Genomic DNA, 24,059 nt, shown 5'->3' with positions numbered 1-24,059 from the left:
CCTTTCCAACAACCAACATTTCCCATTTGATAGCCCTTCCATTCTCTGCGCCCTTTCCAACTACCTGCTCACCAACAACCGCCCGTAGCCATCGAATTTGCGACTCCCAACCCATCCAAGTCCCTCAATCATGTCTGATTGCCTCTTTCGCAATCACGCGACAAACCCTTACACCCCAGTTGACAAACTCCATGACATCCACCATCTGCCCCCTTGTCTCGTTGTGATTGTGTCATGTGCCTAACTAGATGCGATTTGGTTGGAATCGTGCCTGGCCAGGAGTAGTTTCTGTTGGCACGATTTCGGTCGGTTGAATAAGATTTGGGATTTGGATTCAAAGAAGGAAATGTATTTTCATCTTTACGGTTACTATATCATGTTAGATAACATATTTTATTAACAAATCTTAACGGCGAATGGGTAATTGTCGTACATATATTAACGATGGGTGGGTAATTGTTGTTTTCAAACTTTTTGGATAGTAAGTTGTTGTTAGGGCAAACTTCGGTTGGGAACATACCGTTCGCCCTTTATATTCTTTTAAGTTTGTCAAAGTAAACTAGATTGTACGAGATAGCTTCCAATACATTAGTTTATTTTGAAGAATTTCATTTGGGTTTTGGGTGTGTGTTAAATAAAGAAAAGGTGGAAAGATAGATGATGAAATATTTTCTTTATTTCCTGTAATCGGTGAAAGAACATGGGAATGCGTGGCTATGTGAAAAAAGTAAAAGAAAATTGCAATTTTTAAATTTTACCATCATCAGAAATCAACACTCATTATGTCACCACATGATCACCTTCATACACTTATCATGACTACCACATTGCCTCCTATTCCTTTTACACGTAAGCATATATATATATATATACATATATATTTGAATCCAAAGCACTGATCTGACTTGACTTAATTAAATTAGTATTACATTAATAATATTAATCATCTAAAACATCACTTCCATTACTGTAAAATCAAACAAACTGTCACTTAATTTTATTTACATTTTACAGTTAGAAATAGTCAAAATGATGGGGTATCTGATAAGGGGCCTCTCTCTCTTTCTTGCTTAATTTGGGTAAATTATTGTAACCCTTATTCCTAATCTTGCAAACATATTGGTCATTAGGAACCTCTGGAGGCTTAATCGATCTAATTAATGCCCAATTAACACCCTTGAAGAACTCATGCCTCTTTATCTCAACTGAACCCTTTAAGCTCCCCATTCTCTTCTTTGGATTCTTCACTAGAAGCCTGCTTATAAGATCTTGTACTTTCACCATTTCTTCAAATTCTTTACTGCTACTAACACCCATTCTCGGCATGCTTAATGGCTTTTTAAGAATGTTAATTAGTGTTTTCTCGTTGTTTTCACCTTTGAATGGTGTTGTCCCGTAAATCATCTCGTACAAGAACACCCCTAAAGTCCACCAATCCACAGCGCTTCCGTGCCCTTGCCCTGATATCACCTCCGGCGCCAAGTACTCATGCGTCCCCACGAAGGATTTTGATCGAGCGTTGATTGGTTCAGCTACTAGTTCCGGATCAACTTCTTGAGTGCCTTCAACTTGTTCCGTGATTGTTGTAACTGTTACCTTCTTCTTTCTGGTTGAGGCCGAAAAACAAGATAGCACCGGCTGCATGGGTGTAGCACACGATGGAATTGAGCAGTATTTTTCATACTTGTCAATGGCTTCCAAGTTGAGTTTTGGCTTCAGCAGCTTCGGCACAACGTCACATTTTAAAGAAAGATCGAAATCCGAAAGCATGATATGACCATCTTCTCTAACCAACACGTTTTCTGGCTTTAAGTCTCTGTAAACTATGCCCATCATGTGTAGATACTCTAGAGCCAAGAGTGTCTCAGCCGCGTAAAACCTGAACCAATTAACAATTTATTGCAATATTAAGTATCAACCATTATCATTATCATAAGAACTGAAACTGTTAACAAAATCTCTCTTTTTAAAACGCAATAAAAAAAACTAACTTACTTGGCAGATGAAATGCTGAAGCGCTTCCCCGGCTGGCGTTGGCGAGCGGCGTACAAGTCTCCGCCGGGACAGTACTCCATGACCAAACAAGAGTAATGAGAGGCCTCAAACTCTGCGTAAAGAGTTGGTACAAAAGGATGATCGAGCATGGTTAAAATCTCCTTCTCCATATCGGCTCTGTGTAGCTTCTTCCTTATCGCAAGTGCTTCTCTATCCACCACTTTCATGGCGTAAAAACACTGTGGCAGTCCCACCACAGGGTTCCTTATCTGGCAAAGATAAACGTTCCCTATGTCACCACTGCCGAGCCGGCGCAGGAGCCTGAAATGGTCGAGCCCAACTCGACCTTGCGCTCTTCTGAGAAGTTTCATGGCTTCCCACGCGGCTTGGTTGGCCTTGTGTGGCTTTTGGGAGTTGTAAAGAGAGGTTTCGGCGGATGAGGAGCAAACAGAGACGGAGCTACGACGGCTACCGAAGCTGAGGTTGCTCATGAAACTACGGCTAGAGTCGGGGACCGTTATGGAGGAGGAGCTGCTGTCATAGTCGGATTCATCTCTGTTAACGGTGGTGGCTGCCATTTTTGTTGGTGGTGCATGCATGTAGTGTTTGAATGAAGAAGAGGGGATTTTGATTGTCCCTTTGCCTTGCTTTCAATGGCTTTTTATATGAATTGATATATGTAATGTGAAGCATGGAATGAAAGGCTACAAAGTGTTATTTTTTTCATAATTTAATTAAAAATACCCCTATATGTTTTATATTTATCGAATTGCCCACTATTTTCACTAATTATCACAACACTGTCGATATAACTTTTCGGTTGATCATTTAATATTCACCTAAACTGATAAATTAAAATTAATTGACTGAATGGAAAAAGAAAATTAAAAAAAAAAAAAAGTGCTGTGGCTCAACCAATTACGATGACACGATCTATAATTGAAGATCTGGAAAAGCTTAAAGTAATTAAGAAAAGAGTTTAAAGGGAGGGTAAGTCATCAACTGACACAGCCACTAGTGTTTGTTTCTGGGTCTGGCAGAAGAAGAAGTGGGTTACAGAGAGGAGGAATGGTGATGCTGATGCATGTAAACATTAATGTATCTCAAAATTTCATTAATGTCAAAATATTTATGTTTGTTTTAATGATTCTGATCCTGATGTAAACAATATGCCTTCTGGAAACACTTTTGAAACGCATGCATATAAAATTTCGTGGGAATTTGGTTATTTTGATGAGGGAAGACACTGGCTTTGTGAAAAAGGCAATGGTCAAAAGCACTTGTTCTTTTCTGCTAAAAAGCTTCTTAACACCCATTTTTATGACATGCTTTTCCCGAGAAACGATTAACTTATAATTAAAAAGCAAACAACAAAACATATGATCTTGACGGCCACAAATCAATCAATCAATCACAAGTTAAAATGGTTTCTTTTTTGACTGGTAGTTGCAGTGGTGTAACAAAAAGGTGCGGGTATACACGAAACACCCGTGGACTAAATTCATTTCCACCTCAGAGATGAACATTAAATCCGAGAGGTGACCTATTTAATGTGATAAAAATCAAATGAGTATTATGTTATTTTTGTTTAGAGTACACGACTTTTTCCCACCTAAGGTTTGCCTTAATTACTTTTTCACCTAAAAAGTTTTAAAATATCATTTTTTCACCTAAAGTTAATATTTCGTTACTATCCAAAGCTGATTTCGATAACAAAAATTCTCTTCATAATCACTATTTGAACCTCTGGTCTTTTCTCTACAAAATCTCTCTCATTCAGACACTTGATTACTCGTCTATTGCCAACCACCGTAAAGTTAGAGTTTCTGGTTCTTAGTTGATTCCTATGACGAATATTCAACCTATCACCACCATGCAATCTATCGGTCTCCACTCTACAAAACCTCTCTTATCCTATCTTTTGTTAACTTATAAAATGTCGGTTGAGAAAGTGAAATATATTTTGGGTATTAATAAAATCTAAACTTTTGGTGAAATAGTGATATTTGAAAACCTTTTAGGTGAGAAATGTTATTAAGGCAAACCTTGGGCTGGAAAAAGTCGTTTACTCTTTTTCTTTATGGTGTTCTTGTCATGCATGTGAATTCTTGTACCCAGGGGACCTGCATTGGGTCCATGTTCTTGCCTTTACACGTGTCAATTTTAAACTGGTTTTCACATTTTTTATTTTATTTATAGGTTGGAAAAACAGCTAGCTCTCATTAATTTGAGGTAAGTTTATCTTTTTGTTTCATAATTTGAGAATGTGAAGGCATCATATTTTACCTACCATTCCATTCTTAGATAATTGGATGGGACAAAAGGATCGAGTTCATCCAATTACTTTGGCCTTGGACTTGTTTGTCTTTGTCACATCCTCCATTCTAAATATGATGATAAATGATATTGTGGGCCTGTAATCAAGCACAAAATTTTGATCATCATCCATAATAAAAACCATCCCAAAGGAGATCAAGATCATATCAAAAATCTCTCCTCATTTGATGGGATTTGGAGACTTTATGAAAAGTGTATCAGATTTCTCTTTGTTTCTTCCTTTCAAATATAATACCAATTCTAAATTCGTCTTTTTTCTTAATCTCTTCCTGTGAATGTTCCACTTTTCTCTGCAACATCTTATCATTTTCACTTTTGGTTACATTTCCAGGTAGCAGACCCAGCAATTTTTGCTGTACTGCAGAGGTGGCAAATATATAGGAACAGTCAATCCTCCATCACTTGCCCCATACATTCTTCTCCCCATGTCAAACCAAATCCATCAACCTTTTTTCTTCACATTTCTTTATATTTTTTCTTATGATCACAACAAATCTTCTACGGTTACCAATTGCCTCAATTATTCTTCTTTTTACAGTAAAAATATTTAAGATTGCAATTACTTTCTTACATATTTGATCATGACATATACTGATGCTTGATTTTGACACTAATGACTCGCACGTGTAAAGTGTTAAGTTGTTCTTAGAAATTACACGTAAATGATTGGAATAATCAAATGCAAAAACGAAATAATAAATGAGAGATGGTTTTTAAAGTGGTTCAGATGCTTAAAGTGAATCCTACTGTTTCTTTTATATATGAGAGATTACAAGAGGTCGTGTATAGCGAACAACGAGCAAATGTACAATAACTTAATATTCATAGAGAACATCAAGCTAGTCTTTTTCTCGTAGGTCACTTTTGCTATGAAAATAAAGATTACAATCAGAATGAGGTTTCAAGATCAGAATCTCGAAAATGAGAGGGGAAGTAATCTATTTATAGTAGAGGAATTCAAGGTAATGATTACAAATTTGCAAGTGGGTGCAAGTCATTCCTTGCCTTCCATTAGCTGATAACTTAGGAAATATCCTCAAATTGTCTGGAGCTTGGACAAGTGTGCAGTCCTCTATCACTCATAGACAAAACCTGAATCTGCCAAGTTGATGATAGCCATATTCTTCCTATCATGGAGCGACATGGCAACTCTTGGACGGCGCAAAGCCTTCTTGAACTCTGATTGGTACTTGCTAACGTAGGCTAACGTCAGCCTGATTTTTTATACATAACAGAAGCTCCCTAGTTCTTAAGGTTCAAAGATTGAATTTTGACAACTTCATGATTATGCCGCAACTTGACTTGTTTCAAGAAGCATTTGTCTAAACTAACAGTTGAGATTAACCACATTGTTACAAACGATGTGAGGCTGATAGTCTGCCTTGACCAGCGAACTAAATGTAGACCGTGACATGGATTTTTGAGAGTTACATAAGCGACTCGAACGACCTCCTCAGATGTTATCTGTTGTGCTTGACAGCTGTCTTGGTCAATAAAATAAGCTTTATCTGACAGAGGTGTCTCTGCGTAAAAAGTGTCAGCCATGAGCATTAAATGCTAGCCATGTTGAAGCGACATTCCCTTTTGAAACATTAAATGCAGATGAGGGCGCATTTAATGTGGAGGAGATAATCACGCCACTTGATCTCCATGAAGTGTGAAGGTTACTCTTCGCGCAGATTAATGACATGTGGTCACAATCAATGGTTGGAAACGCGTTCATGCCTAAACATTGCTTATAAAAGAAACCAAATGTCGCCTTTCACTCTATAAAACGCAAACTCCATTCTAAGTTTTTTCACAGAACTCAAACTTTTAGAGAGAAAAAACAACGTTTTTGCACTCAAAAGATCAGTTCATCCCCTTCTTGATTAATGCGCACTCAACGCTACGACATAGCAACCATTCCCAATAATCAAGAGGTAAAGAAAATTTCTTCTCTTATTCTCTTTTCCATTTCTGTCAAAAACTTAATTTTTACAGTAATGGTGGGTATGGAAGTCTGATAGGCTTAGACGATAAACATTCTCGGGTAGTGTTTGAGAAGAAACACTATTAAGAGTAAAAACTTAGGGCGCAAATATTTAGAAAATCTTTCTTAAGAATTTTTAGGGTTTTTTAGGTTTTGGTGGCTATGCAAGTTTCTCTTACTCTCTTGAGTCGCCGTACAAGGTAATGTATATGGAGACTGAGTCACCTCTACATGTCACACATTTACAAACTCGAAGAGCAATGGATACTCCTAAGGCGAGAATAGTCGAAAAGGGGAGCTCGTAACCATCGAACACCACGGAGGGTCCCAGAAAGGCGATACGATCAATAGTCACAAAGGATGAAATCCAAAAAGCAATAGACCAACACGCGATCAACGTAAACATCGGTACAGGTCACACACTGCTTAGGAACCTCCCGAGGGAATGGCGGCAATCTCGAAAGTAATCTTCAAATGTGGGGTGAGGATACCCCTCCATCCCTACATCAGGTTGATTCTCGACCATTTCTAGATCGCGTCATTCTAGCTGATGCCAAATGCATATATGATAGCAGTCGCTATGTATATAGCATTTAGCAAGCACAACCTCGGCGAGCTAACAATAGAAGAACTCTGCTGTGCCTACTATTTAAAGAAGAGCAAAGACAAGGACTCGTACTGCCTCTTCAAGCGATCAACGATCGAAGGAGATATATTTGGTTACCCCAGGAACATTGGGGCTTACGAAATCAAATATTTTTTCTTCGAGTACGATGAAATTTGTAAATTTAATGAAATGAGTAGGTTTTCCATTTAATTTCCAGATGCTCGTCTTTTAACTTTTCCTTAGCATACTAGATTAACAAACATTTTACTTTCTTACGGAAAACAAAACAACCAGATTGGTGGCGCTAGCTGATCATAGTCACATCGAAGAATTTGATCGATTGCCTAACCAGAGTCACGATGTAAGGCTGTTCATGACTTCCACTAACCTGCGAAAGTATGGGTTTTTCACTCCTGATGCATCTTTGGAAGGTTCAGCTCGTAAGTATCTCTTACACACAGGAACTCTAAGTCTTTTTTAACAAATGAAGACTTTGGTTACTGATGTATCTTTATGCCATGTAGCAACTATGCCACCATAGGTCTCAAAAATGATGAAAAAGCCTAGGGGGTTCCATTCCCCAGGATCAATCCAACTGAAACAACTGGAGCGACCTCCAACAATATCCCTACAAGAGGGATACAAATTGGTGTCAAAAGGCACCAGACCGCAAAGCAACAGGAGGAGGCTCCTCGGCCTACCATTGCTCGTCCATCGAAGAAGAAGACTGTGGGTCAGAAGTCGAAGAAAAGAAAGACAATACCCACCGAAAAGGAAACTGAATCTGAATCAAAAGGCTTCGAGGTATTGCCAGATAGGCTTCAGCCTTACCAAGCCTTCTCTGCGAGGACGACCTCAAGGGAGGCTCCCCGAACGTCGATTACCCCTGGGAGTTCGTAAAGGGAAGAGGGAGCGACCATGACTGCTCAGGGGGGAGTAGGTGATCATCAGGTCAAAGAGAGCCATGCGACCATGCCTCAACAAGGCTTGACCCACCCGTGTTGGATCTTTTAGGGGAACTACCAGATCATTTACGGCCGATGGTATACACTTTTTTAGAATGCCGACTTGCCAAGGACTTGGCGAGACCTTTGACAAGTTCGTGGCTTCTCAACCTATTGATCTGGTGCCATCGCACTTCAAATGCAAAGTTAGGTAAAATGATGACTTGCTCTCTTCGAGAACTTCTTTCATACAAGTTGACCTTCTAAAAACTAACTTTTTATTCCTTTTTTATGTAGTCTTTGCTCATCCCGAATGTGACCCAACAGAAGATGAAGATTGATTATATTAGTAAACTCCATGAGATGAGGGAGCAAATTGCCAAACTAAAACAAGATCTTGTAACTTCAGATGCAGAGGCAAAAACTGCCCACATTCAGGCGAACATATACTTGACTAAAAGGAATTCTGCTATGCGAGCAGCTAACTTTCAGAAGGTCAAGCTCGAGAAGAAAGATGGCAACAATAAGGAGCTCCAATGAATGATGGCGAGGCTTACCAAAAAGTTGGGCCAAAGAGAAAAGGAGATGCAAGCAAGCTTAGAGTGCAAAAAAGCAGCAGAAAAAACTCGAGTTGGGTTAAGGGAAAACTCAAAGAAGGAGAAGAGGCCGCTGCAGACAAATCTTGAGCTAGCCTAAGGGCAAATCACTTCTCTAGCTAAGCAAATGAAGCAACATAACCTCAAAATAGAGAGGAAGACTGCTTATTGGGCGCTGCAATCTATCTTCAGCTTATGACCGAACAATTCGAACATGGATATCTCTGACCTCCTCGAGGACTATCAAGTTGCTCTTGCTTCCATGGCCGAGACTGAAGATCAAGAAGAACGAGAGCATGCCCCGGAGGATGATCAACAGGAAACAGATGCCTCTGAAGATCAAGCAATCAATCTAGAGGTTGGTGGTCAGCCAGATGACCAAGGGCTCGCAGCCAGGGATCTTGAAAATGAAGACCAGTGATCGTTCTCTTCTCCGCTGAAATAGATTCTTTTGTGCTTATTTTTTTCTAATGTAGCTCTTGGTCATCCTTTATACATATTTTTAAGATATATAAAAATGAACTTTTGACCATTTGTGATAGTACTTTTATAACTTAAGCACTTCACAAAACAAATATAGCATATCTAATAATTAAACTTGTAAAATGTTATAAATAACAAGATTATTAAAAATTTGAGATTATGACACAAGCAATTCTTTGGGAGGAATTAAAATAATCTTATTCATAAAATTTATAATAATGAAAACTTTACAAGTAGAAATGATCAAGTTATAAGCGAGTTCGGAATTATTGATAATAAGGGCAAAGATATTCAGCATTCCAAGCTCGCGGTACTTCAGAACCATTAAGCCTCTTGAGGTGATATGTTCCAGGTCGTATCACCTTAGCGATGCAATATGGACTTTCCCAATTAGATCCCAATACTCCCGCGCTTGGTTCTCTTGTGTTGAAAAGAACTTCTTTTAACACCAGGTCACCAACCCGGAAGTCCATTCTCCTGACTTTAGAGTCGAAGAATCTTTTTTCCCGTTGCTGGTAGGAAGTTATCCTTAACCGAGCCTTATTGCAGTATTCTTCAACCAAATCCAGACTTGCACATAGGAGTGCTTTATTATCTATTTCATTGAAAAATTCTCTCCGAGGAGAACCAATTCCACTGGGACTATTGCCCGTAGCCATAAGCTAGCAAGAAAAGTGTTTCTGAAGTAGAGGTTCTTGGAGTAGTTTTATATGCCCATAGAACTTCTGAAAGGTCATCAGCCCAATTGCCCTTGTCTGTGCCAAATTTGGCCTTCAATGTGTGCTTGATAGTCTTGTTGACAGCTTCAACTTGACCATTAGCATGTAACCTTGTTACTGAGGTGAATTTCTTGTGAATCTCTAGCTCTTCGCAAAATTGCTTGAATTTCTCATTATCAAACTGCTTCCCATTATCAGAGATGAGTGTATGAGGAATCTCATAGTGGAACACTATATTCTTGAAGATGAAGTTTTTAAGCTTTTTTGTAGCGATCGTAGCCAACGGCTTTGCTTCAATCCATTTAGTGAAATAATCCACTACGACTGCCATATATTTGACGCCCCCTTTACCAGCTGGCATGGGTCTGATGAGATCAATTCCCCACATAGAAAATGGCTAGGACTGGTCATTGTTGTTAACTGGTGGGAAGGAGCTCGTAAGATATTCTCAAATCTCTAGCACTTATCACACTTCTTCACAAAGTTGAAGGATCTTCATGAAGTAAGGGCCAATAATAGCCCTAACGGATAATTTTATTGGCAAGAGATTGTGTAGCAGTGTGATTACCACATATCCCTTCATGTATCTCTCTCATAATATAATCTGCTTCATCATCCGTTACAAATCGGAGGAGGGGAGTGCTACACCCTCGCTTATACAACTGATCTCTGATAAGAGTGTAACGAGTAGCTCGAGTTCGCAGAAGTCTTGCCTGAGTCTTCTGTTAGGAAGAACCCTATCTCTAAGATACTGAACAATCGGAGTCATCCAGGAAATGGATTCATTTGCGGCTAAGACCTTATCAAGTGAGCTGATGCTGGAAGCTTCAATGTACTTGATTGGAATACTATCTGGAGCATCGTCGTCCAGTGATGAGGTTATCTTTGCCAAAACATCTGCAATAGAATTACTATCCCTTGAGATTTGCCTAATCGTATAGTGCTTGAAGGGCTCAAGTGCGGTCTTAGCTTTCTTCAAGTAACTGACCATATTCTCTTCTCTGATTTGATACTCTCCCAAAATCTGATTGACAACTAGTTGGGAGTGACTATTAATGTCGATCATATCTGATTCCATTTCTCTTGCTAGTCGCAAACCAACGAATAACGTTTCTTATTCGGCCTCATTATTCGTAGCTTTAAATCCAAACCCGAAGACTATAAATGCGAGTTCCCTCAGGGCTAATGAGCAGAGACTCCATGTTGATAAGTTCTAAACAGTTTCTCGAACAACTTCATTGGCAGGCTGCTCAGAGTTTCGATCTGGCTGATGAGAGAATTTCAAGATAAAGTCAACAATAGCCTGCCTTTTCATTGTTGTCTTCGTTATGTAATACAGATTGAATTGACTCAATTCTATAGCCCACTTAAGCAACTTACCCGAAGCCTTTGGCTTCTGAAGGACCTACCTGAATGGGTAGTTGGTTAATACATGAACAGTGTGGGCATGGAAATAAGGTCGCAGCTTTCTAGAAGTGATCAGCAGGGAATACGCTAATCGTTCCATCTTTGGATACCGAGTCTCGATGTCTACTAATTGTTTACTTGTGTAGTATACTGGCTATTGAATTTTTCCCTCTTCTCGAATAAGAGATGCGCTGAATGCATACTGGGAGACGAACAGGTAAAGAAACAAAATTTCCTTGGGAAAGGGCTTGGACATGAGAGGTAGCTTTCCGAAATGCTCTTTTATGCTCTGGAAGGCTTACTCACACTCTAAAATCCATCAAATTTCTTATTGGCCTTGAGTATGTTGAAGAACAGCAAACAACGATCTGTTGCTCTCAATATGAAGCGACTGAGAGCTGTTATTCTCCCATTCAAACTATGAACTTGCTTCCTATTGACTAGACTTTTCATATCTAGGAGAGCTTGGATCTTCTCAGGGTTGACCTCGAGTCCCCGATGGTTAACCATTTACGCTGGGAATTTCCCTAAGAATACTCCGAAGAACACTTAAAAGGATTAAGTTTCATCCTATACCTCTAGAGTATGTCAAACATCTCTACGAGAGTGGCTATGTGATCTGAAACAACATGCGACTTGACTAGCATGTCATTAACATAGACCTCCATTCATTTCCCGATCTGCTCGAAAAACATACGGTTAACCAAATGCTGATAGGTTGCCCTAACGTTTTTTAGACCGAAGGGCATGATTTTATAGTAGTATAGTCCTCAATTTGTGATAAATGAGGTATGCTCCTCGTTAGGCATGTACATCGGGATCTAATTATACCCCGAGTAGGCATCCATCAAACTTAATAGCTCATGCCCGGAAGTGGCATCAATGAGTTGATCAATTCTAGGCAAACGAAAACTGTCCTTCAGACAAGCTTTGTTGAAATCCATGAAACCAACGCAGGTTTGCCACTTGCCGTTGGGTTTTTTTCACCAAAACAAGATTGGTGACCCAACTTGGGTAATGAGCCTCCTAAATGAACCCGATTGAGAGAAGTTTATCCACCTCTATCTTAATAGCAGCATATCGCTCTGGGTCTATGGCTCTCATTTTCCGACGAACTGGCCTGACCTCTCTATCGATGTTAAGCACATGACATATTACATTCGGGCTAATCTCGACCATGTTAGCATGAGTCTATACAAAGCCATCAATATTCCTTCTAAGCAAGCTCGTTAATCAGTAGCGAGCTTAGGGCTGAGATTACTTTCGATTCTCAATACACGAGTCAGCTCACTCTGGTCGATTGATACCTCAGTTAAAGTCTCAATAAGCCCATTATGGGAATACTCCTTCTGAACATAGGGATCTATGTTATCTTCCATTAGACCTGGCTGTGGTTCGATCCTGTTGATCACCACAGCCTGCTCAGGAACGCCCACTGGCTTTCCTTTCCCTTTGCATGTCATATGCACTACTCTTATATAGTAGTCGCGAGATTCACGCTAAGACCTTTTGACGTTCCCACACCTCGTCAGAGTGGAAAATTTCATCTTTAGATGATAAATGGAAGTGACAGCTTTGAAATTTCGCAATAGGGGTCATCCAATATACCATTGAAAGTGGACGAACAGTCTACCACCAAAACTCTATCATCTTAGTCACTTCATGGGTCTCACCCAAAGTAACAGGAAGTGCAATCGTTCCTTTGGGAATTAGATGATCCCTAGTGAAACCATAGAAGGGGTAGAGGCAGACTTCAGATCTGCCTCGTCTAATTGTATTTCCTCGAATGCTCGCTGAAATAGGACATTTACGGCGCTCCCATTATCCACCAACATCCTGTAGACTTTGCACCGACCTATTTCAGTCACGCTAACGACTACATCCTCATGAGGGTGATGTAATCATACCACATCTTTTTCTAAGAAGGTAATCTCCTCCTTCCTGCATACCTTAATAGGTCGCGACGTCGTGCTCATCACACTCACAGGGTCGTGGCGAGCTTCTCGGGCATACTTCTCCTGAGCACTCTGAGAATTTTTCACGAGTTGTAGTCCTCCAAATATAGTTCCGACAAGATGGAGGCCCTTGTGACCACAACGCTTCTTCCCCTAGTCCCCTTGATCCTTCTCCGAAATGGGAGTTGGAGCATCAACATACTTCTTGAAGTGTCCCTTTTTAATGAGGTCTTCAATTGCCTGCTTAAGAGCTCGACATTCATTAGTATAGTGCCTATTATCCCAATGATAACGGCAATATTTCCTTGTGTTTCTTGTTGAAGGGGGATTATTTATGGGCACTGGCTTTTCGAGTAGATTAGCTTCTTCTGATTTATCCAGAATAGCTGATACTGATGCATTCAACGAAATATATTGATCCTTGTCGCGCTCGCGATGAGGGACCTGGGCATAAGACTTTTGGGCTCAAATCGCTGCTTCTTTTCCTTTCTATGATCATCATGAGCCCATTTGCGATCAGGTTTTCCACTACCCTCTCCCCGGTTTTCCTCCCTCCAACTGGGAGCACTAGTCGAAGGACCAAGTTCATGGAGATTCAAGGTAGCCACTGAATTTTCAATTCTGAGATATTTCTCAATGAGGTTGTAGAAGCAAGTGAGGGAAATATCATCCTCAGACTGCAACTTCTTCCACAGGTCAGTTTACAGGCGAACTCCCGCAATAATAAGAGTTCGAACTGACTCTTCGAGTGTATTAGTCATCTTATTCAGCTCCCTGTGGAACCTGTCAATATAGGACTGGAAGGACTCATTCTTCTATTGTCGTATGCTGCTTAGATAGCTCAACGACATTGAGAACTTCCTATTAGCCTGGAAGTGTCTCAGAAATAACGAACTCATCTACTGCCACGAGTTAATAGATCTTGGTGGAAGCAATCTAAACCAGTGCTTGGTGTGGGTAGTCAGAGTCATTACTAAGCAACGACATTTTGGAAACTTGGTAAAGCTCCATGAGGTCATTAAACTCATAGAGATGATCCTGCGGATCAAAATTCCCATCGAATGCTCGTATATCGGGCATTCTAAACCTGGACGGGAGAGGAGCAATCAACATTGCTAGAGAAAATGGAGATGCCTCAGCGACCTGCCCTCGCTTATTATGTTAAGCTCTAATCTAATCCAGAGCTTGTTGTAATTCCTCAATTTGAGGAAGCGAAGCTACCTAGGGATCACTTTTCGCAAAGTGGGTTCGCCCCGCACGATTGCAATTGAGGAAAGACCGCAGATCGGACTCTTCCCCGTCTTAGTCAGAGCCTTCGGCATACCTTGGCACACACTGGTTGGAGCCATGTGAAGGCATTGAATGGCTAGGGGAGTTATCCCAACCTTCACGGTTTCCCTCGCGGTGATGTTCAGAATCATTATTCCAACGATAATGGGAGTCTCCTTGCCTTGCACTCTTGTAGGGGTGCCCATGCGATGTGGCGTGGGATGGCTCATGATACGACATACCACCAGGTCACAAAGCCATAGGTATTATACTTGCTTCGCGACCAGTATTCACCAGTCCTTTCAAGCCCTTTGGCCTACTATCTGCCACCTGTTTTCCCTTGTCTTTATGCGTCATAGTGCACGCGACATAGGCTTTCGCCCGTTTCCACGCTTTTGCGCGACGTACAAGCATCTTTGGCAGCGGCACTATCCTATTGGAATTGGGCTGTATAACCTGATCCAAACGATCTATATATCCTTCAGCTAACCGTTTGGAGAGTATTGTTGAACCTCTTTAGGTAATTCATCACAGCTGGGTCGAGCTAAGAGGTCGAGGGGATATCCACCGCAGTATTCTGCGGAATTGGAGGTACTTTGGGAGAAGTAACATCTTGTACCCGGGGGATCTCCTCGCTGTTGATGCTAGTTCGCTCGGTTTCAAGACCACGAGCCATTTGTTCGTGAGTAAAGCTGATTGATCACAGATTCTTGATGAAGAGCGGATACTAAATCAGTTCCTCCTTCTAACGCCAAACTGTTGATGTTTGATTTTAACACCAATGGCTCGCATGTGCAAAGTGCTAAGCTGTTCTTAGAAATTCACGTGAATGATTGGGATAACAAATGCAAAGACTAAATAATAAATGAGAGATGGGTTTTTAAGTTGTTCAAATGCTTAAAGCAAATCCTATGTCCAATGTTTCTTTTTATATATGAGAGATTACAAGAGGTCACGTATAGCAAACAGGGAGCAGAGGTACAATAACTTAGTATTCAGAGAGTATCAAGTTAGTCTCTTTCTCATAGATTGTCTTTGATCTGAAAATAAAGATTACAATCAAAATGAGGCTTCAAGATCAAAATCCCAAAAATGAGAGGGGGAGTCCTCTATTTATAGTAAAGGAATTCAAGGTAATTATTACAAATCTGCAAGTGAGTAGATACCGTGTGAGTCCTTCCTTGCCTTCAATTGGTTGATAACTTAGGAAATATCCTCAAATTGCCTAGGGCTTGGACAAGTGTACGGTCCTCTATCACTCATAGACAAAACCTGAATCTGCCAAGTTGATGACAGTCATATTCTTCCTGTCATGGAGCGACATGGCAGCTCCTGAACGGCACAAAACCTTCCTGAATTCTGATTGATGCTTGCTGGCGTAGGCTAACGTCAGTCCTAATTTTTGAAGCATAACAACATATATATTTAATATTATAGAGGAAGCAAATCGAGGCAAAAGGGTGTTGGTGAAAATCAAACACAGCAATAAGAAAAAAGAGAGAAGATATTGGTTGGAGAAACCACCAGAAACCGCCAAATCGACAGAAAACTGCAAAACTTAATTTCAGCCCTTCAATAATGTATAGAATAGAGTGAGCAAAACATGGCTAACCTGACAACTCCACAACACCATATATAAAACCAAAGCTGATTTGAGAAACATTCAAACCATAAATTTCAGTGAAAAGTGAACTGAATTCAAAGAGGATATGGATGCATATACTGAGTTACTGCATCTCATCTTCTTCTGTTCTCTATAGGGGGTTTGTATAAGACATATTGTCGTGGGCAGCTTCTGCTCATGGGGTCCAAAACATTTCTTTTGTTTTTATGCCTGCGTACGTGTTGCTTTGGAACTCTGAATGCTTTTATTTTGCAAATTCATAATGAATTTACTTCCTCGCCCATGTGCTTAGCATTTTAGCTACAAATCATTGTTACGAATAAAAAATCTCAAGAATTCTACAAACGATATCACCGCCATTAGTATATTAGATAACAATGAAACCCAAGACTTCAAGTAAAATCTAAATGCACAATGTCAAGAAAATCCGTGAATATATGGTGGTGTTATCCTGGCATACACTACAATATTAGGTGTGCTTGACAATTTGGTTCAAAAAATTCTGAAATTGCAATCTCAATATGATGGATGTTTCAAAATTCAAATTCATCCATCCTCTTCTTAGGTTTTTTAAAGTTTGGGTGACACGGTGTGTGGTGTGGTAAAGGGACTGGAGCAAACAACTCTGTTGGTAAGATTACATGGCTGTATGATTTGTAGTACTTGTATTTGGGGCCATGCCACCCACAGGCCACAGGCCACAGCCCTCACTTTAATCCTGTTTTACATTGGGCCTCTGATTTTTGAAACGCTTAAGTAAACCAGTGATCCACATACGATTTCCAGTCATCCACATACGTGTTCCGACTGGAAATTCATAGCGGCAACTCAAATCAAAGGATTTATAGTACAGATTATGTGTTGCGAGTTGTAATACATTGGTGCAGGAAATTCAAAGATAAGCCTGGTTACTGTGACCCTTATGCCGACCGGAAATTTTAGTTAAAACTTATACTTTTTTTTGTTTGCTTATAAAATAATAAAATATAGATTGTACTATGCATTATGTACTTAGTTGTTACCCATCCGTGGGTAGTCCAGATGGTTAGGGCAAATCGGAAATAGTGTAATAAAAACAAAGTTTAAGGTTCGATTTCCCATTTGAACATCTGCAATTTAAGTGGGAGGCTGTGACGATAGATTGATATACTAGTCTCTCCAAAGGATTAATCAAGATACATATAAACTAACTCGAACACCTTAGTTAAAATAAAAAAAATAAAAAAAATAAAAAAAATAAAAAAAAAACAACGTGTAGGCTGAACTGGACATCTTGGCTAAAAATAAAAGTTCTTGCTTGTTCTAGATTTTGGCCTTCTAGCTGATGTAGCTGATTGACATCTGTTTATATGTAGTTTTGGAGTGCATTTCATTTATCAAACAAATAAATTCATTAAAGGAAATGTTCCCCTCTTTTTGGGATAAGTATATAACCGTCAGATCTCTAAGGTTTCTGTTCTAAATGAAACTATTTTGAATAAGCTCTGTTTTTCTCTCTTAAATATTTCATTTCTGATCCCAGGCTTTCTGCCATTCTACAAATCTCCTCATATCGTGAGTGAGACTTGTCACCTGATGAAAACCCGTGCAAACCATCAATATCACCCACATCCACCCAACTAAATCCCACCTCCTTCTTTACTCCTTTCTCCCTCATCCCTTTCCTTATTTTTGCAACCTTTTCCCAGTCCCCCTTCTCAGCATACAAATTAGACATCAATACATATGAACCTGACCCCATGGGCTCCATTCCCAACAAAACATCTGCCACCCTCTCACCCATCTCTACATTCCCATGTATCCTACAAGCGCCTAGCAGGCTTTGCAACATAGACATCCCCGGCCCTCCAGGACTGCGACCCATCAGCTCCTCTGCCTCCTTGAGTCTCCCAGCACGGCCCAACATATCTACCATACAAGAATAATGTTCTGGGGATGGCTCAATCTCATAATCTTTCACCATTGAGTCAAAGAGCTGAAGGCCAATATCAACCATCCCCTTTCTACCGCTAGCAGTTAGTACAGAAAGGAAGGTGATTGAGTCAGGTCTGACCCCTTCCTTCTCCATCTTCTTAAACCAATTCATCACTGATTCATAGTCTCCATGTCTTGCATAGGCAGAGATTATTGCTGTCCAAGCAAATTGACTCTTTTCAGGTGTCTCACTGAAAACTCTTTGGGACTCATAAATGCTCCCACGCTTTGCATACATGTCAAGAAGAGCACCAGAAACAACTGGATCAGTATTCAACCCAAGCTTTATGATATGAGAGTGGCACCGCTGCCCATGTTTAAGAGATATATCCTCAGCAGAACCAATAGCACTCAAGACACTACCAAATGTGTATTGGTTTGGCTTAGATTCAGAACTTGCCAATAAAAATGTTGACAACGCTGCTTGACACAATCCATTTTGAGCATACCCTGAGATTAAAGCGTTCCACGATATAATTTCTCTATAGTTAAGCTCCTCAAAAACTTTCTTTGAGTCTTGCATGGACTGAAACTTAGCATACATGGTGATGAGGCTATTACAAACATTTGATTCCAACACAAAGCCAGTCTTTATACAAAACCCGTGAATCATTTGCCCTTCTTTAGCCAAATGCCTAACTGTTATGGCATGGAGTAGCCCAACAAATGTAACATCATTCGGATCAACCCCATCTATTCTCATCTCACCAAAGAGAAACACAGCATCTGCATCATTCATTGAAATCATTGTGGTCCAAGAAACTACATTACGTTCATCCATCCAGTCAAATACCAACTTTGCATCTTCAATTGCCTCACATTTTGAGTATGTTGAGATCAAAACATTTCCAACTGAAAGATGTGTTCCATATCCTGTTTTTATAGTCAAACCATGTATCTGTCTCCCCAGCTGTAAGTTTCTTTCATGACCACAAGCTGAAACTGCACTGGTGAATGAGACATGATCAAGCCTTATCCCTTCTCTCACCATATCAATAAATGCCCAAATAGCTTCCAACCCATAGTTCCCTTCCTGGGTGTACCCTGATATCATAGCATTCCACGATACCAAATCCTTATTTGGCATTGCATCAAACACGCTCCTAGCCTCGACTAAATGCCCCCATCTCGAGTACAAGGTTATAAGAGCATTACCTACAAAAGTATCACTGTCTAATCCAAACTTGACTATGAGAGAATGCAATTGCAACCCAAATAAAAAACCCCGCTGGTCCAAACAAACCGCGAGAATAATAGTATAAGTCACTGCATCAAAAACAACCCCATATAAATTCATTCTAAGAGCAAATTGCAATGCATCCTCGTTTTTTGGAAACCCCGAAAGAATAGTATTCCACGAAACAATATCAGGATTACTCAAGTTGTTAAATATACATAAAGCCCTATCAAATTGACCAGATTTACAGTACATATTCATCAATGAATTTGAAACCGTAATATAAGAAATGAACCCAGAAGTAATAGAAAACCCGTGTATTTGGCACCCTGGTTTTTGGTCTCCGCTACAAGCCTTGAGAGCGATTGCAATCGTAACTTCATCAATATCGTAGAGAAAACCTAATTGCAGATGCCTTCTGAAGATTTCGAGAGATTGAGAGGGACTTTTTTTGCGCATAGAATTGAGCATAGAAGAATTAATTGGCAAAACATTTCGAGGGGAGCTTTTGTCGAACACTTGATGTACATGGTTGGATGAGTGGATGTATTTAAAATTTGTCGACCGTTGTTTGGCTAGTCCTTGAAGGGTTTTGGTATTTAGTTGGCGGGTAATCATGAGAGTGTAACAACAGATCGTTTGTGAAAGAGAAACAGCCCAGATTAATACATGGGCTAGTTAAAATCAAATACAAGGGTTTGTGCCACGTAGATTGGGGGGGGTGAAAATCAAATATCACGCGGCGGCTCGTGACTCTGTGCGATACGATAGGAGTGTGTGTGTGTATATATATATATATATATATATATAATCTCTTCTATTTTCTAAATATTGATATTACTGCATTACATTGTGATGTCTTAATTGATTCTTATAATAACTCTATATAAATTTTTAAAAAGCTATAATTATGAAAATTAAATTAGGACAGTTTATCTTTTTTTTTTTTCCAAGTATATTATTACTATTGTCTTCAATAATATTTATTCAATATAATTAAATTTGTGACAAGTGAAAAAGTTTATATATGCAAGGATTTAATTGATTTTTAATAAATATAATTAAAGAAATATCTGGACCACATGTGAATAAAAATAATAAAATGGAAATAAGCTTTTGTGGTGACAAAGAAAAGTGTTTAATATGTCAGGCCAAAATGGTCCCGTACAGCGATTGAGGTTTGAGTCCAAAGGGCTGATATGTACTGGGGACCAGTCTTTGCTAGCTCATCAGGTGTCAAGCACTCTGCACTCATACTCACAAGTCACAATCACATATTCAAGTTTGCATTAAATTCATTAATTAATTAAACAATTTATTTTTTTATAAAAGATTATTTATCTTCTCTTAATTTGTGTTTCCACTTCCATTTAGATTAAGATTATACCTATTCATATATATCAGTGTTTTAAAACCTAACTCAGGGTGAAACCTGACAAAATGGTCGGGTCCCCTCAACCTCTTGATCAAAACATATCTCATCCTTTCCCCGTCCACCTCTCCAATCGTCAACAACAGCAGGCTTTTTATAATGACATAGTTTTGCGATTTTCGATCGATTTACTTACCAAAAATCACTGTTGTTGCCACAATTACATTCACCAACCATTCTTTTTTAAAAACTCTTAACATTCAAATCTTCGATTGTTCACGGATTGATGTCCTAATTTATAGAGTTTTCAATAAATAGAAAATTTTGTAATCCAACCTAGTGAAGGCCTCGGTTGAACCGATCGGGCTAGACCAGGTTTTAAAACATTGATTCACATAACCAAGTGTGAGTTATTATTTCAATTAATCTAAATTAAAAGAAATGCAAACCTACCTTGTTGGTTGGCATTATTGTACAATTATTCAAACTTTGCTTTCCAAATGTTTGATTAAGAATCAAATCTCAACATGAGGCCTTTATCTTTATGCATGCCACCAACAATATTGAGAAGCAAATCACATGAAACAGAAGACGTCTCTTTTAATATATCTAGCATAATTAATTTTACTTTAACGTATATTATATTTGATGTAACTAATCACCATTAAAAAGATTGTTGATATTGTTGTTTATTTGGGGTCACTTTACACTTGTATAATCAAAGAGATTTAGACTCTGAATTTGGAATTTCAAACCAAGCATATTCTTCTTCTTACCTACTCGATTGTCTCTTATTAATTTCAAGATACGATTTGTTTTTAACAACGTTGTTAACAGGATAATTTATATTATAAGTTCCCACGATGATTAAAAAAATAAATATATGATTAATAATTTGATTAGGATGGGTTTATTTTATATATATGTTGCTCCAAATACAATCGACACTGGTTGTATTGATATTTAATCTGTCTATAAAATTGGCAATACATAATTATCTATAATATCTTAGCCAGTAACAGTTAAGTATATCATTCTATATATATTATGGCCATGATATGCGTGCCAGAGAAGTGCCTGGAGAAGAAAATTTTAATTAATTAGTGGCGGTTGGTGGGGTGGCGGTAGGGATGCGCGTTTGCCTCAGCCCCACAAAGATCCTGCCCAACCTGACCGAATGGGGTGGAAAATCCCCGGAAATATCGGGGACAGGGTCGGGGACGGTCCTCAAAAAAATCCCCTCCCCTAAGGACAGGCCGAGGGAGGGGATTGTGCAATCCTTGGCCTGTCAACCGAGCCCCACCTTCTTTTATTGAGAATTTTTTTTTCTTTGTGAGATTATATATAAAGTTAGAGTTTAAATCATAGTTTCAAGTAATGAATCTAAATTTATGATATTTACTTTTATAATACTTTCTAATATTTGTATTAAATTTATAGAAAAAATAATTTAAACAAGAGAGTCTAATAATTAAATATATGTATTATTACTTTGTACATTTCACAAAATAATAATACATGGCCCAAAAATAAATTTGATTAGATTATTACAATTTATCAAACCAGTATAAGAATATACATAATTGCTTAACAACTTACAAATTATATAAATTCAATTATTCTTGTAATTATTTAATGGATCAATTAAATAGGATGTTAAACTTAATCAATGTTGGGAACTTGAGATAATGGGATTTTTCCCTTTCACAAATGGACTAATTTTATTAGTTATAGTGGAAATAATGTTTTATGAATTAATTCATCAATTTACCTAGCAAATTATGTTAAGGTTGAATTTAGTTATATTAATTTTGTGAAAAATTAATTAAAATTATTACATAAATTTGCCAAACCAGTATAAGAATATACACAATTGCTTAACAACTTACAAATTACATAAATTCAATTATTCTTGTAATTATTTAATGGGTCAATTAAATACGATGTTAAACTTAATCAATGTTGGGAACTTGAGATAATGAGATTTTTTCCTTTCACAAATGGACTAATTTTATTAGTTGTAGTGAAAATAATGTTTTATGAATTAATTCATCAATTTACCTAGCAAATTATGTTAAGGTTGAATTTAGTTATATTAATTTTGTGAAAAATTAATTAATTAACAAGACTAACTAAGCCTAAGCTTCTATACAATTGAATAATTAATCAATTTACCCAATAAATTATGTTAAGAGTAGATATAAATATATTTATTTTATAAAAAATTAATTAATTAACAGGGTTAATTAAGCCTAATCGGTTAAGCCTTCATACAATTAAATAAGTAATCAACTTACCTAGTAAATTATGTTAAGATTGAATTTAGTTATATTTATTTTATGAAAAATTAATTAAGTAATAGAGCTAACTGAGCTTAAGCCTTTATACAATTGAATAATTAATCAATTTATCTAATAAATTATGTTAAGATTAGATGTAGATATATTTAATTATGTTCGGGGGGAAATCCCAGTGGGACGAATTTTCCTGCGAAGCCTTGTTCATTAGGCCTAGCCGGGCCGGGGATGAGAGTGATTTTATCCCCACGGGCCGGTGATGGTCATAAGAGTTGTCCCCGCCAGTGGGGACAGGCTGGGGGCGGTCATGGGAGTGGATATCAGGGATGGGGACAGGGAATGGGGTCCCCGGTCCACTCCCATCCCTAGGTGGCAGGAATAGTATAAGCTATGTTAGATTATTATAACCATGGAGATGGAGTGGCAAAGAGAAGTCAATTGTGCTTGTCATGAAGCGCTGAAATTATTGCTGGGAGAAAGTTATGTCTCAGGATCCGTCAAGATTTAAAATTGAAGAAAAGTTGGATGTCCATACTTGAATATTGAAATATAATTGGAACAATGGAAGTGCAGATTTGGTATTGTTGGTCATTAATTGGGATGTTCAAACAAGAAAAATTAATAGTTCCCAACACCAAGAAGTTGGCAAACATAAAATAAAAAGATTATGCGTCCGTTACACTTGGAGCTTGATGTAGTGAGACATATATATATATATATATATATATATATATATAAGTCAGAACTTAAATGAATGAATAAAAACCTGTGCATCTGAATAGTTAGTGGGAGAAGGAAAGTCGAGAAGAAGAGGACCCATATAGGTTTGTCTGGTTATATATACAGTGGACGCTTTTTTACATGTTGCATGTTTGCTCTAATGGCCGGTGGGTTATCACTTAAAGCTGTCTGGTTCTACAATCTTAATTATTTGCAGGTTCAATTGCATTATTTCGCTACACCTATGAAGTGGCACTCGTAAATCACGTGGACATTCTCAATATGGATATACTTCCATCGTTAATGTGTTTTAGTGTGAGCAATAATCGGTGTTTATATTGTCAACTTTCATGACCCCACTCATCAATGGTTGTAGTTAATAGTCAACTCTAATTAGGGTTTTTCAAACTTACTAAGGGACAAGTCTGCCCTACAATAATTAAGCCGCAGAAAATTACTTTACTGCATTAGAAAAAATTAGGAAGTTAATCCTGTAGTTAAACCCAGATAACCAATAAGCTATTTCTTGATGCATGGTCCATAGGTGATGATCACAACGGGGTTGGCGGAAAAACCTTTTATTTAATTTATTTTTCCTTAAGTTGACAGAA

General features: G+C 38.5%; 2 protein-coding genes across 2 annotated transcripts; both read right to left on the bottom strand.

Moving 5' to 3' along the window:
• Nucleotides 1-940: 940 nt before the first annotated feature.
• Nucleotides 941-2,626, bottom strand: LOC116110578 (protein kinase PINOID 2-like). The gene is made up of 2 exons (XM_031396789.1): nt 1,996-2,626; nt 941-1,879 (listed from the first exon to the last, which is right to left on the bottom strand). The coding sequence occupies exons 1-2, from the start codon at nt 2,592-2,594 to the stop codon at nt 1,015-1,017; spliced, it is 1,464 nt and encodes a 487-aa protein (XP_031252649.1). The 5' UTR covers nt 2,595-2,626; the 3' UTR covers nt 941-1,014.
• A 14,599-nt stretch (nt 2,627-17,225) lies between these two features.
• LOC116110589 (pentatricopeptide repeat-containing protein At4g32430, mitochondrial-like) lies at nt 17,226-19,727 on the bottom strand. Its single transcript, XM_031396798.1, has one exon. It carries the CDS (start codon nt 19,675-19,677, stop codon nt 17,377-17,379), a length of 2,301 nt encoding a protein of 766 aa, XP_031252658.1. The 5' UTR covers nt 19,678-19,727; the 3' UTR covers nt 17,226-17,376.
• Nucleotides 19,728-24,059: the final 4,332 nt, after the last annotated feature.

This window comes from Pistacia vera, unplaced genomic scaffold, assembly GCF_008641045.1.
Source record: "Pistacia vera cultivar Batoury unplaced genomic scaffold, PisVer_v2 Contig607, whole genome shotgun sequence".
Classification (NCBI taxonomy): domain Eukaryota; kingdom Viridiplantae; phylum Streptophyta; class Magnoliopsida; order Sapindales; family Anacardiaceae; genus Pistacia; species Pistacia vera.
The sequence above is the reverse complement of the archived record's forward strand: the minus strand, read 5'-3'. Positions and strand labels throughout refer to the sequence as shown.